This window comes from Trypanosoma theileri, assembly GCF_002087225.1.
Source record: "Trypanosoma theileri isolate Edinburgh chromosome Unknown TM35_Tth_29_V1, whole genome shotgun sequence".
Lineage (NCBI taxonomy): Eukaryota > Euglenozoa > Kinetoplastea > Trypanosomatida > Trypanosomatidae > Trypanosoma > Trypanosoma theileri.
This window is the reverse complement of record NW_021639871.1, coordinates 353,376-367,283: the sequence shown is the minus strand read 5'-3', so window position 1 is coordinate 367,283 and position 13,908 is coordinate 353,376. Positions and strand designations below refer to the sequence as shown.

Genomic DNA, 13,908 nt, shown 5'->3' with positions numbered 1-13,908 from the left:
ATATATACATATATACGTATATAATATGTCTGGCTGTATTTTTTGCAAGATTGTGGAGGGAAGTATCCCTTGCCACAAGGTGGCGGAAACCGCAAAGGCTCTTGCCTTTATGGACATCAATCCACTCTCTCTTGGCCACGTACTTGTGATCCCGAAGAAACACGCAGAGTTTCTGCATGAAGTGGAGTTCGACACGGCCGCAGATATGGGCGCGTTAACAGCGAAGATTTCCCGCGTTGTGGCGGCGGAGGGAAATGGGATGACGGCGTATAATGTCCTGCAGAATAACGGTAGACTCGCACACCAGGAGGTCCCTCATGTACACTTTCACATTATTCCTAAACGTAATGGAGATGAAGGACTTTGTGTGGGATGGAAAACACTGCCAACAGACCATAAGGCGTTTGCAGAAAAGGCAGAGAGCTACGTAAAGGCACTGGAGAAGTTGTGAAGAAGCATTATTTATCTGAGCGTTTTTTTTTTTTTTTCTTTTTAATCTTATCTTTGTTTCTCTCGCTGTAAAAATATATATATATATATATATATATATATCTGTGTCTGTGTGTGTTTCATTTATTGAGGGGGTATTTCTTTCTTTCTTGCTGAAAGACTTTTTGTTTGGAGTTGTTCTCATAAGCTCCTTAACCTTTTCTCTGTTGCTTGTTGTGTTCGTGCTCTCTCTTTCACACCTAGTGGAGTCATCTGTGAATTTGAATTTGCGTAGAGAAAACTGGTGTTTTTTTTTTTTTTTTTTTGTTTGTTTGTTTGTTTGTTTGTTTTCTTTCCCTTTACTTACACACACAGATATATATACATATATATATATATCTGTTTTACAGGAAAACATATGCGTACTTTCACTCTCTTTTTTTTTCTTATTTCTTTTTATTTCTTTCACTTTATCTTTTCTGATGCTTTCTCTTGCTAACGCTTACACCATTATTACATTTCTTTTGAATTCCTTCTTTTTTTTTTCTTTTTCCTTCGTGTTAGTCCATCATATTCAAGGGGCAAGAACGATCATTCAAGTAGGTTATCAACAACTATAAAAAGAAAAAAAAAAACACAAAAGAAAACACGTCTAATAAGGAAAAAAAAAGAAGAAAATGCAACAGCAGAATACCGGCAGCGCAAGGAAGTCTGAACAAGACGGAAAGGTCCGCCGCACTGGAGTGAAGCTCACAGAGCAGGATGAGAGACTGCTAGAAGAGCGTATTAGCGCCAACACGCTGGTTTACCCCAAACACTCTTTAGTGGCAGTCGCTTTTATCGCGGCCTTTCAGTCTGTGTATCTTTCACATGCTTTTAACGGATTGGACTGGTCTGTGCCGGCCAATCTTGGTCTCTACGTTGCCGTGATGCTCTTCACTGCCTATATGCTCTCGCAGGCATACATTGTGATGGTTGAAAGTGAGTTCTGGCGTCGTCAGCGACACTATGATGAGGTACCAGAGGATGATAAGAAGTTATTACATAAACTACGATTGCAGGTGGCTGTGGGATATTCCCTCTTTTTTATCAACAGTGTGTTCTCTGTGGTTTGCACAACGTTGCATATATATATATTCCGTCATTCGGACCCACGGGCGAGTTTTATTCTCTCGCCAACCATGACTGCCGCGTTGCTGTGGCTCATCGCGCAAAAGAATGAAGAGACACGCCGCCGCCGCATGGCACGACACAAGTAAATGAGTGAGAGAGTGTTTGTTTGTTTGTGTGCGTGAATGAATGAATGAATGAATGAATAGGGGAATGGTAAAGAAGAGAGAGGTGAAGGTAGACCCATGGTCCGAAAGAAGAAAAGAAAAGAAAAGAAAAGAAAAAAAAGCGAAGAAGAAATGATGAGGGGAGGTGCACATGTTCTCTACAACGGTATCTGTTCTTACTACACAAAGTAAGGGAAAATAGAGAGAACCGAAGCAAAAAAAAAAAAAAAAGAAAGAGAGAAAAAAAAGAAAATGGGCTGAAATGAAAAGAACAGCCCAAAGAAGAAAACAAAAAAAAAGAAGACGAAGAAGAAGAAGAATGAGAATGAAGGAAAAAGTTAGAAGATATAGTTTAGATGAATGAATGGATGGGGAAATCCAAAATGCATCACGGCCACCTCTCTCTCTGTGCGTATGTGTGTGTGCATGTGTGTGCGTCTATGTACATGTACATGAAAACATGTATCTACTTTCCTTTCATTTTTATCTAACTGTGTATTTGCGCGTCTTAAAGATGTAAGAAAAAACAAAAAAAAAAAGATGGTGCATGGTATATGTATATGTGTGTAAATGTCTCTGTTTTCATTCTACTGTAATGTGGTTCATTCGTTTTCTTTTTTTTTTTTTTCCTCTTCCCCACCCTCCTCCTCATCGTTCTGTTTTCTCAACTTGTGCAATTCTCTTGCTCGAGTAAAAGAAACGTGGGTCTTATCGCTCCAGGTGGCAGTTTCAGGTTATTGATTATCTGACTGATTACGAGCGAACGGAAGAAAAAAGGAAAGAAAACAAGAGAACAAAGAGAAAAAAACAAAAAGAAAGAAAAAAGATAAAGGCGCATAGATAGAAGAACACACAAAACACACAGAAAAAAAAGAAAAACTAAATTGAGTGTAGAGGAGTGATATTATTCTTTCATCGACTTCAAATGTCTCTTCAGCACTTTGCCTACAGCAGCGCTCCTGACGGGGATATTGGTGTTCTCACCGCCACTGCCTACACACCGCTATCATTGCGGGGATGTGCGGTGGAGGTGGAGGTGCGTGGAAACTGCGCACGCGTAAATGTACGGTATGAATACATGAATTACACCGGCAAAGAGCAGCAGGTGATTGCCGTCTATCCACTTCCATCCGACTGGGATCTTCTCGCCTGCCGCGCCGAACACAACGGTGACAGTGTTTTCACAAACACCATTCACACAAAGAGTAATCCTATCAGTCTTAATATGAATACCACCGGGAAAGATGATCTCGCCGTTGCCGCACAGGCATTGCCGTGGATTGTCGCTACTGGTGCCAGTGTGCTGGCGGCCGCAACTTATCACGTCCCACTTGACACAACTCGTTGTCGTGGAAATGTGCGGGTGCAACTGCCGGCGGAGTTGTTTCCACGCGTACGAAATCTTCCCTCCAGCACTCTCGCCTACGCCGCGTTGTTTGATATGAAAATACCGTCGAAACTCCCAGAGGGATGGACCATTGATGCGAAGTGTGATATGTTTGTCCCTCTCGCTGGTGCTGTGCAGGTGTACCCCGCATCTGCAGAAGCCTCAGCACAGGTGGAGTATATCGGCGACAGTGGGTTTACATTGCATTACAACACACCACTCACTACACAGATGCGGGATGGATTTGAGGTGAATTGTGTGGTGCGTGAGAGTGCGGAACCCATGCGTTTCTTTCTCGCGAGGGATGATGGAAAGGTGGTACAAGATGAGGATCGTTACGCCCTAACACTTGCCTTTACTCCACAACTTGAGGGACGAAGTGGCTGCATTGCGAATACAGAGTTGGTCTTATTGGTGGATTCACACAGTCGAGAAGCCTCTGCGGCGATGGCGCAAAGTATTGCTATTGCTGTACGTGGTGTACCCAACACCGTGCGTGTGAATGTGGTATTGGTGGGTACAAAGAATGATGTGTCTCTCTGTCCACGTGGTGCCATGTCCCTCACGGAACTTCCACTGGATCAAATCATTGCATTTGTGAAGGAAACCATGCCGCAGCCAGCGGGAACGGGTGAATCCAAACTCCATCGAGCCCTTCGCGCAGTAATGAAACAAGATACCCTCTCCCTGTGTGGACCGGTTTCATTCGGATATGTACGACATGTTGTTGTGATGTCAGATGAGGGCGATGCGCCGTTTGCAACGGAAGTCATCACGGAGGCGGTGTCTCATCGTCCTAATATGTGTTTCAGTGCTATTGGAGTTTTACTTGCGGGAACGGCGGAAATATCCATGTTGCGACTTCTTGCAGAGGAAGGTGGTGGTGTCTATCGTGATGCGGAGGATGCGCAGGGGGTAACGGAAGTCCTTGTAGAGATTCTCGCACAGGTGATGGTGCCAACCTTAACCGATATTATTATTCGCTTTGATGAACCGGAGGTGCGGGCCTCTGTTGGGAAAACACTACCGGCTGTGGCTCAAGGAACTCAACGTTTTGTTTATGCAATGGCTCCATCCTCGCTAACAACACTTGGTATCTCCGTGGTGGGTCGTATTGGTCCTACGGTTATTGAGTATATAGGAAAAGGAAATCCACAAGAAGTGATTTTCACTTCATCTACAGAACCGCAGAACCCTCTTTCGATTGGTCTCTTCCATCTCGCAGCGGCCTCTGCCAGAGTACGATACCTTATTGAGAACTCTGAAAACTCAGGACTCTCCAAATCGGAAGTACAAGAAGTGGCACGAATCTCCAAAACATTTATGTTACCATCACCATTTACAGAAATGATACAAATTCGACCCAGTGCCCCACCAACTTCATCAGCTCCAGTTCTGGTTGCCGCTCACTATATCCCACGCAGCCGAACATACATGCGTAGAATGATGCGATGCAAGCGGGAACAATTGGCAAACGGATCAGTGGACCGTCGCCCTCGAGCAAAGCCGTTACTTCCCAAACAAAAGGAAGAAAAAGGAAAAGAAGAAAAAGAAAGAGAAAGAGAAGAAGAGCAACTGCAAGCAATTAAAATTATACCAAGTGAAGGTGGGGAAACGGTACAACCATCCGCTGTGGACTATGTTCAGCTTTTGCCCCCATCAACAACTAGAGAGTTTCTACGCGCTATTGTAGTGGATGTAGTAGAGTCTGTGCTGTCTCCCCCAAGTTTGCAGCGACTCACGGCACTCCAAGCAGCTGATGGCTCCTTCCCACTCAACGCAACACTTGGCACCGCCGTTGGTATATCACTGGAGCGACTGGAGCGAGAAGTCCCACTTGATGGATTTGGTGTCAGTGAAGATATGACGGCTGCCAGAGATTATTTAAAAGTACATGAACGTGTATGGGCCACTGTTGTTGCAGCTGCGGTGATGGAACTGCGATCTCTCACTATTACGGATTTGGCCTACAAGAAGGCCCTCGCGTACGCCGCAAAGCATGACACTGAAGGGGAACTTCTTCGCCGTGCACGGAACCTCATTTCAAAGTCACCGTCTGTTTCGATATAAATGTACACAATATGAGGTGGAGAAGGAAACTTGTTGTAAAAAAAAAAAAAAAGGAAAGAGAAATAGTGTGATATTTCTTTTCTGTTTTTTTTTTTTTTTTTGCTGTTTCGGTGTCTCTCTGTGTGTTTGTGTATACGTTTCTGTTTGTTTGTCTCTCTGTTGGTCATGTTGGTGTTGTTATTATTGTTGTTCTTTTTTTTTTCTTTTCTTTTATTATTATTCCACGTTTGTATTTATTTATTTATTTTCCCCCTTCTACTTGCATGTCCATTATATTTCTCTTTTATTTTCGAGTGGAGGGAGGAAAGAATCGACTTGCAAAATGACCTGCAAGTCGAAACTCTTTCGTACTGAAAGAGGAGGCGGCTTAGCAGAAATATGTACAGGTGGTGTATATCAAGATGCTGTATTTTTCTCTTTCTCTCTTTGAGTGTGTGTGTGTGTCGGTTTGGTGAGAACTCCCCTCACTGCCGTATGTCTCTTCATTTATATATGTATATTTTTTTTTTTTTTGTCTTTTCTTCTTTTCTGATCTAAGAAGCACTATCATTGGTTATATCATTTTTTTTTTTTTTAATTCACACGTGTATATAGATATAGATATATATAATAATAATAATAATAATAATAATAATAATAATAATAATAATATCTGCCCCTTTGTATTGGGTGGGGTGAATGCTGCGAGCTCAGTATGGTACTGTGACTGAAGCGCATATTACTTTGGAGGATGACGATTTGAAAAATCCTGGTACTGTTGAGTTTGACGAAGAACTATTAAACGATGCAACAAAAGCAGCCTTTGCAGAGCAGCTTTGGGTATCTGCAATGCAGTTATTGATGCCGTTAAAGTTATTACTTGTTCTTATTATTTTACCCTTACTCTTAGTTATGCAATTGTTTTTCCCATCCGGGGCGACGGCGGATGCGGTATGCTGGTTGCTGGCACTAGCAGCTGTGATGCCCATTAATGTTGTGTTGGTGGAGTACATGGATGATATAGCGACTCGCTTCAATTCAGATGAAATGGCGGCAGTTATTCGCATATTCGCTGAACATGCCGCAGAACTCCTTGTTTCGTTTCTTTCACTCAGTCATAGAGGAGGACAACAGGCACTTTGGGTAAAACCATTATTGTTTGGTTGTATGTTAGCTAGTACGTTGATAACGGTTGGTGTGGGTTTATTGTTTGCCATTCCATCCGAGAGTACATACCGCTTTGGGGCATCTGTCTGGCGTAATTTTCGTTCACTTCTTGTTTTCACTAGTGTGTGTTTTGTTCTACCAACTCTATACTCGGTATCTGCACGTATATCTCAAGTGGGAAATAATAGAAACCCAGGAGCAGAAGTGGCATTAACGCAAGTAACAGATGATCTTCAAATGTCACGTTTCCTCGCATTATTGGCTATTGGTGTGTACGTTTCGGTTCTTGCAACTGGACTTGGATCTAGGACTCACTTGTACACATCCGCAGGGAATGCTGTTACGCCTACAAGTCTTACATATGTTATCCAGTATTTACATACTGGACAGGAGTATAAGGATGCATGCCCTATATTTGAAACACGATATTCCATTGATTTTGCTATTACAGGAGCAATTCTAACTTTTACTCTATTACTAGCTGTTTGTCACATTCTTGTAGATAAGATGGTACAAGCTTCTCATCTCTTATTCATGCCATTACCATTTGTAGTGGTTGTGTTGATGCCATTGGTGTTGCGGGGTGGTAGTGTCTGTGGGGCGGCATTCATGGCATCTGTTGGTCGTCTTGATATTGCCGTTTGTATGGGATTAAGTAGTGCCCTGCGTATATTCCACATTGTATTACCACTAGTTGTGTTGATCGCATGGCCATTAGGTCACCCGGTGGATCTCGTGCTACATCCTTTTCTTGCCGGTGTGTGTTTGCTGCTTATCGTCATGGTCTCACATCTTGGCAGTGAGGGAACTCTACAGCGGGTGGATGGGATTGTTCTTGTGGCCTTTTATGCACTAGTGACCTGTGCGTGTTTATTAGGGGGTAGTAAAGCTGTAATGCTTGGGATGTAAAGAATGAGAGAGAAAGAGAGAAGGTGAGGAGAATGTATAAGGAGGGATTGGGCGAAATGAATGGATAAATAGATGGAATGCATAGAGGGAAAGGCAATGGGGGGAAGTATGAGTGGAGATCAGTTTCTTTTTCTTGTGTGTGTGTGTGTAAAGTGAGTGAGTGAATGAATTTGTGTGTATTCTTCTGCGAAAAAAAAAAGGAGGGTCCACTTACTGAAACAACTCTTGTAAATAGCACATTTGTGTATAACAAGACTTAACCACATATATATATATATATATATATATATATATATATATATATATATATTACATCAAAAAGGCATACTTCTATATCCAATATGGTCTTTCCCCCGTTCCTTCTCTTACCAGCGATTGATCTGCTCTAAACGAGAGCAAATATCTTTTTTCTTTTTTTTTTTTTTATATGGTTTTTCTTAACTCCATCCCAACATTACCCCATAACTCATTCTAACACAGATACATACACAGTGAGAGAAAGAGAGAGAATGTGAAAAGGAAGAAAGAAAGAAAGAAAGAAAAGAAAACTCTACATATCTGGTTGAGTATAAAAATAACAAAAATTTCTTTTTTTCGTCTCTTTCCTTTTCTCTCTACTGCTATTACTGTTGTTCTTGCCTTTCTCATTTCTCTTGTTTACTCGATATAAGATGTTGAGGGGTGGGCGTTGTTCCTCACGTACTTCGAAGAATAGGCGTTTAGCTGGATGGTGGGTGCTTCTATTAGGTTCGTTATTACTTTCATTGCTCTGCTGGTGTCTCCTCGCCGTATCTGTAGACAATGGAATAAAAATACCACTTCCACACTCAGATAGTAAAAGTGGTATCTATCTACCACCACCTCCCTTTCCTTCTTCTTCTTCTCCTTCTCATCATCCTCCTCCTCCTCCTGTCGCTACGGATGGTGTTAGTAATGGTAGCATTGGAATTATTAGTACTCTTGGTGATGGTGGTGATGGTGATGGTAATAGTAATAATAGTGGTGAAAGACCGTGGAATGTACACCGCGGTAATGGAATGGCTGGTATTGGTCCAGATGCAATCTCCTCATGTCGATCATCTATTTGTCGATTCTGTGAGGTAATGATGTTAAACAACACAGAGAGTGTCCTTCACCCATCTGTGTTGGCATACATCCAGCAATATGTTATGATTGGTGTTGTGACAGGATCCCATGATAATTTTTTCCGTGTGGACCTGGCACTCTGCACATGGCTTGGACACATTGCAGCGAAGAATCTTTTTATCTTCACAGACACTGCCAACACCTCTGATGGGCGTCACGGTACGTGGATAGAAACAGATAACACCACCGCATCAAAGCAACTTCATAAAAGGATGTTACATCGAACGGGTTACTCTGTTGGATGGATGCGGGCCCAATATCGTTTCTTTCATGCCTTTAGTCACTTTGCGAATCTTATCAATAGTACAGATGCGTATTACCGTCATGTGCGATGGCTTATTGTGGTGGATGATGATTCATTTATTGATCTTCATGCCCTCGTACGTTTTCTCCATCGTCGTGATTTAAGTAACTTAATCCGCATGCTTGAAAGGGGAAAACACGCAGAACCCACACTTGTGCAAGAACGCTGTCATCACCCAGTGGGTGCCACAGCAGAGGAGATTTCTCGCTGTATGGCTTTACCAGAAACAATGGCATACTTACAACAACAAAAACAAAAACAACAAGAAGTAGAAGAACAGGGGAAAAGTGTTCCGCGCCGCAGTCTGTCTGATCCCAACAGTGAGGCACTGATGATAGACAGTGCCATGTGGAATATCACCACCGCATTACTGCACAGTCCCGCTAGTGTGGCGGCATTAGATCCCATCTACATTGGCGATCATGGATGGGGCGGTGCCGGTCATTATATGAACACCGCCGCCCTGCGGTTATTTGCCCAACACGGTGAGGAGAAATGTGTGCAGCGGCATCTCATCCACGGCCGTCTGGCCAGCGACACCGCCCTCCACCGCTGTCTGCCGTCGCTCGGCATACATCGCACCGGCGACACGGTGCTCTCACACTGTCAGGCACGATTTCTGCAGCGGCGGATGTTGGATGGGGAACTGGTGAGTATGCATGCGAAGCGTGATGAGGTGCTTCCGCAGTTTCTCGCCATGTGGAGAATGCGGTTATATTATCAAGTGATCTATCACCGTAATCACACAGCCTACAATGTGTTAATGCAAGTGGGAGCTTGTGCGTATGGGTATACGTGCAAAACGCGCAATTGTAGGAAAGAAGAGGATGCCGCTGCCTTAACTGCATTTACCCAACTGAGCAAAAACAATACTCATTTGCCATTGTACTAGTTATTGCTTTAGGTGTGAAAAGAAAAAAAAAAAGGAAATATAATGCTCATGTAACTTTATTCTCTTGATTCATTTCACCGTCTTTTTTTTTTTTTTTTCTTTTCGTGGAGGACGAGAAGAGGGAATAAAGGATATATATATATATATATATATATATATATATGGTTTCTCATGAGCATTGTTATTGTAGATTTCCTTCAACTTTAACGCATATTCACGTTAAATTCCTACCCTCTCTCTTTATATTTGCATTCTTTTTTTTTTCTGTTTGTTTTTGTTTGTTTTTTTATTTATTTGCATTTTTTTTTTTTTTTCGCCAGTGCTTCTGGTGATTGTATTGCTTTATCCCCTCTCACTGTATTGGTGTATTTGCTGCTGTTGCTGTTGCTATTTATCACTGTTTTGTTTCTACTCCCACTCCTCCATTGTGCCATTGGCCTGTAAGCTTAGCACGTGAAAGGAGACCGCTCTTCGCTAACACCACCATTAGGGAAGAGAGGAGGGGAAAGAAGAGGAAAACAAAGAAAGAAGGGAAAAAAAGAAAAAAAAGGAAAGAAAAAAGATAGATAGGCAAATAGCGTCTCTGCGTGTTCTGGGGTGTGGGGTTCTGTGTCTGTAAGTGTATTCGTGTCAGCGTCTCTGTGCGTTGGTGTGTTTGTGCCTTTGTATAAAGAGAGAAAAAAGGGAAAAAAAACAAGCAAATAAAAAAGAAGAGAGAAAAACAAAAACAAAAAAGAAGGCCCAACCACTTTCACTCATATACACTATATATATACATATACACGCACGCACACTCCTGTGGCAAATTTACCATCAACGGCCGTGATCCCTCTCTTTTTGAGAGAAACGGAGATCAAACCAGTTAAGCACGGGAGCGTCTATCCATTTGACCACTACCACTACCGACAGCAGTAGCAGTAGCAATAAACAAGAAAAAAAAAAGGCAAGAAGATTTATTTTTCTTTCTCTTGAGATCTTCTCTTGCCTTTTTCTTTTTTTTTTTTTTTTCTAAGCTCCTTTCTGTTGTTTCCTTTTCCATTTATATTCCTGCCAAATGCCAGAGGTTGGGCTCGATCGCGGGTTTCTACACCGCTGTTGTGTGCAGGTCTCATCCGCCCTCACAGATGAAACCGCCGTCTCCGCCGAGACACAACACACTCTGCGTTTTGTTCGCGATCACGCTCGAGAGTACCCGGGCGAAATTACACGGGCGCTGGTTTGGCGTATTGTAGACACTGACGATGAGGAGGTGGAAGACCGTTTAGGTGCATGGTGTGTACTCAACGCCGTACTAGCGGAGTGTGCAGATCATAAACAAGCCTTGTCGTGCACCGCCGTTGCGGAGAAGATCAATCTTTTCCTTCCATACCTTGTCTCTTACCGCTGGTATTCTACCCGTACGGCGTCTTTATCAACAAGCACAAATCAGGGAAAGTCAACTTCTGCACTGCTAAGCGAATATGGCAAAGTGGTGCCTGCGTCTGTACTCACAGGCGATGACTCCCGTTTGGCAGATATACACAAAGAACGTGAAATTATGTCCAAATACCGTGGCTTCCTTGTTACGTGGAAGGCAGTTTGGCGACATGATGTCTATCAACATCTTAAGGAGGTGGTGCGTCAAACGGAACGTGAGGGAAATAGTCTCCCATCAAAGGAGAGACCGTATCTTGAAATTCCTGCAACGTTTCGTGATAGTTTGCGACGATTACGCCGCAAAAACCCTCGTCCGTCTATAGCTTATCATGTTCTTCTCAGCTATGGATGGGTACCTCCTACAACGGAAGGAGCTGTAGATACCAATAATACCACTACTACTACTACTACTACTAATAATAATAATAATAAAAATAATATTAATAATAATAAAACTATTACTACTACTACTACTACAAACGGCTATAATGAAGGTAAATTCAGTAGTAACAACGATTACGCCAAACGTTGTGCTGTAGTACCTACAAGTGTAGCAGAAATTGATGAACTTGATCCTGCAGCTCACCCCCGTGTACGACAGTGGCTAAAAAAATTGGTGGAAGAGAAAGGTGGTTGCCGTTTATGTGATGTATGGCAACACACTGAATTACGTTGTCCATGTGAATTGCCGTTTCTTAAAACTCCAATAGCAGAAAGTGATGGTCACCATAACTTTTTTCGACGCCGACGATTTATAGAGCGAACATCCATCACATATGTGGAAGCAGTGGAGAAGTTATTCCGTTATGGTATTCGACTTCCACTTGCCGTTGATAAGGCGTTAGATCGCGTTGTCTCACTTATTAAAGAAGACTCTCCCTATGAGGAGTTTCTTGAGGCATTTGATACGGTGCGTGGTGCTGTTACTGGTCCACTTGAACGACATGCATTGTGGTTACATGCAAGTTACATGTTAATGCCCTCACGAACGGTGTTTGATAAACCAAGTGATGATGCCCTCAGCCCTGCTATGGAAAAGGCAGAAAAACACTTTAAAGTTCATCGACGTTTTCGTGAATGGGATCAATTACTTCAAAGCGTAGAAGTATTGGACTGTCAATACCGCCGTGCTGAAATGCCACAATCTGTACGCCGCAACATTGAGGAAGTACGTGAAACGAAATCCTTCTTTTTCTGTTTGATTGATGGATCCATGACGGCGGAGTATTCCCCACCGGCGTATGCACGTGTTCCTGAAGAAGTTCAACAATTACGACCCGTGAAGGATGTGTTGTGTGGTGTCTGTTTGGAGCCCTTTCACACAGCCGCCCGCTGTACAAAAGGAAAAGAACCATGGGATCTCGCCGTTGCCCGCGTTGTGTTAGATGAACACCGTCTACTTGGTATGAAATACCCAGAGGAACGTCATTTATTGGATAAAGCCCTGCGCAGTATTGATGAGGATGATCGAAAGGCTAAAGAATTCCGTAAGAAGGAATTATCTCTCGCCGTGAAACTTGTACATGAGGGACGTGTACCTTATTGTAAATCCTGTGGTATTATGGGACACAGTATACGCCGTTGTGAGGAAACAGCACGTCGTACACTTCACCGACATCACATTAAGGAAGTGGATATGCGACTCAATCCACATCTTGTGCAGCGTAAGATTAAACAATTACGAGAAGAACATGATGAACGGGAGGAACGGTTTCTCACAGATGCATGGGAGTTACTGGGAAGAGGACATACATACCCAGAGAGTTTTCTCACCAGTATTAATGAACTGGAAGACGCGCATATTCCGTTAGCAGCAGCGCGCTACAGTACAGATGCCGTACAAGGATTTCTTCTCTTTATTAAATCCAGTGATCTTCTTCAGCATTTGCAGCCACTTCGTGATGAACGATTTCCCGAAGTGTGTCTTTTCTGTGACTCCTATCATCATAGTTCAGATCTGTGTGAACGTGCTAATGATGAGGAACGTGGATTCCTTACAGAACTTCGACGGTATGGTCTAACCCTATGGCACTACCTACGCTCACCTGAGCGGTATGATGAGCGATTTCCAACGGACTACACAAAAGGTCGAGAAACAGTTGTTGGACTTGCACGGCAATTTGAGCAAGATTACAGTCCTGGCGGTGTGGCCCGTGGACGGTTTCTTGAGAACAATGGCCTTGATGGAGAGGGAGCCGCAAGTACATCCGCAGCTGGGACTAGTGGAACTATGGGTATGGGTATTGGTGGTAGTGGTAGTAGTATGGTCTCGCGGGGATGTTCACAACACTCTTTTTATGGGGCCTCTTCGTATGGAATGTCATTTTCGCAACTCGTCCTTCGCCCTGTAGAGACGCGAGAAGAGGGAGACACTGCAGTTGACATGAATCGCTATCCCAATCACAACCATGATAACAATAGTAGAAGCAATAGTAACAGTAATGGGAATGATACACATGCTGTCGAGTTTGCAGAAACAGGAGATTACATTCTTGGTGGCGGTGATGATACAGTGATACGTGAGGTTGCAGGCGGGCATGGCGGTAAACGCGGTCGTGAGAATGACACCGACTCGCAAACAGAATCCAACCATAATAAGAACAGCCACAGTAATAGCAATAGTAACAGAGGTGGCAGTAATAACTCCGAACGTGGGCAACATGAAGAGGAAAATGGAGATGGGGGGTTCAATGAGAACCTGCAAGAGGGAATACACGGGGATCAACAACATCATCATCATCCACTGAAGACGGAAGATGATACAACAGAGTATGTGGCGCAACGGCCTCGTGTGGAACTGCACGCAACAGAAGAAGCGTAATAATGTACCCATCTATCTATTTATCTATCTGCATATAAACTAATATATATATATATATATATATATATATATTTAGAGAGAGAGAGAGAGAGAGAGAGAGAGAGAGAGAGA

The 13,908-nt window shown here is 43.1% G+C and overlaps 6 protein-coding genes across 6 annotated transcripts; all 6 read left to right on the top strand.

Annotated features, from left to right (window-relative positions):
* Window positions 1–25: 25 nt before the first annotated feature.
* TM35_000292370 (adenosine 5-monophosphoramidase) lies at window positions 26–451 on the top strand (the record flags this gene model as incomplete). The annotated part of the gene is made up of 1 exon (XM_029028394.1): window positions 26–451. The coding sequence occupies one exon, from the start codon at window positions 26–28 to the stop codon at window positions 449–451; it is 426 nt and encodes a 141-aa protein (XP_028880421.1).
* Window positions 452–1,106: 655 nt separating this feature from the next.
* On the top strand, window positions 1,107–1,688 carry TM35_000292360 (translocon-associated protein subunit gamma; the record flags this gene model as incomplete). Its single annotated transcript, XM_029028393.1, has 1 exon — window positions 1,107–1,688. The coding sequence occupies one exon, from the start codon at window positions 1,107–1,109 to the stop codon at window positions 1,686–1,688; it is 582 nt and encodes a 193-aa protein (XP_028880420.1).
* Window positions 1,689–2,631: 943 nt separating this feature from the next.
* On the top strand, window positions 2,632–5,163 carry TM35_000292350 (uncharacterized protein; the record flags this gene model as incomplete). Its single annotated transcript, XM_029028392.1, has 1 exon — window positions 2,632–5,163. One exon carries the CDS (start codon window positions 2,632–2,634, stop codon window positions 5,161–5,163), a length of 2,532 nt encoding a protein of 843 aa, XP_028880419.1.
* Window positions 5,164–5,841: 678 nt separating this feature from the next.
* TM35_000292340 (uncharacterized protein) lies at window positions 5,842–7,218 on the top strand (the record flags this gene model as incomplete). Its single annotated transcript, XM_029028391.1, has 1 exon — window positions 5,842–7,218. The coding sequence occupies one exon, from the start codon at window positions 5,842–5,844 to the stop codon at window positions 7,216–7,218; it is 1,377 nt and encodes a 458-aa protein (XP_028880418.1).
* Window positions 7,219–7,889: 671 nt separating this feature from the next.
* On the top strand, window positions 7,890–9,560 carry TM35_000292330 (uncharacterized protein; the record flags this gene model as incomplete). Its single annotated transcript, XM_029028390.1, has 1 exon — window positions 7,890–9,560. The coding sequence occupies one exon, from the start codon at window positions 7,890–7,892 to the stop codon at window positions 9,558–9,560; it is 1,671 nt and encodes a 556-aa protein (XP_028880417.1).
* A 1,054-nt stretch (window positions 9,561–10,614) lies between these two features.
* Window positions 10,615–13,797, top strand: TM35_000292320 (uncharacterized protein; the record flags this gene model as incomplete). The annotated part of the gene is made up of 1 exon (XM_029028389.1): window positions 10,615–13,797. The coding sequence occupies one exon, from the start codon at window positions 10,615–10,617 to the stop codon at window positions 13,795–13,797; it is 3,183 nt and encodes a 1,060-aa protein (XP_028880416.1).
* Window positions 13,798–13,908: the final 111 nt, after the last annotated feature.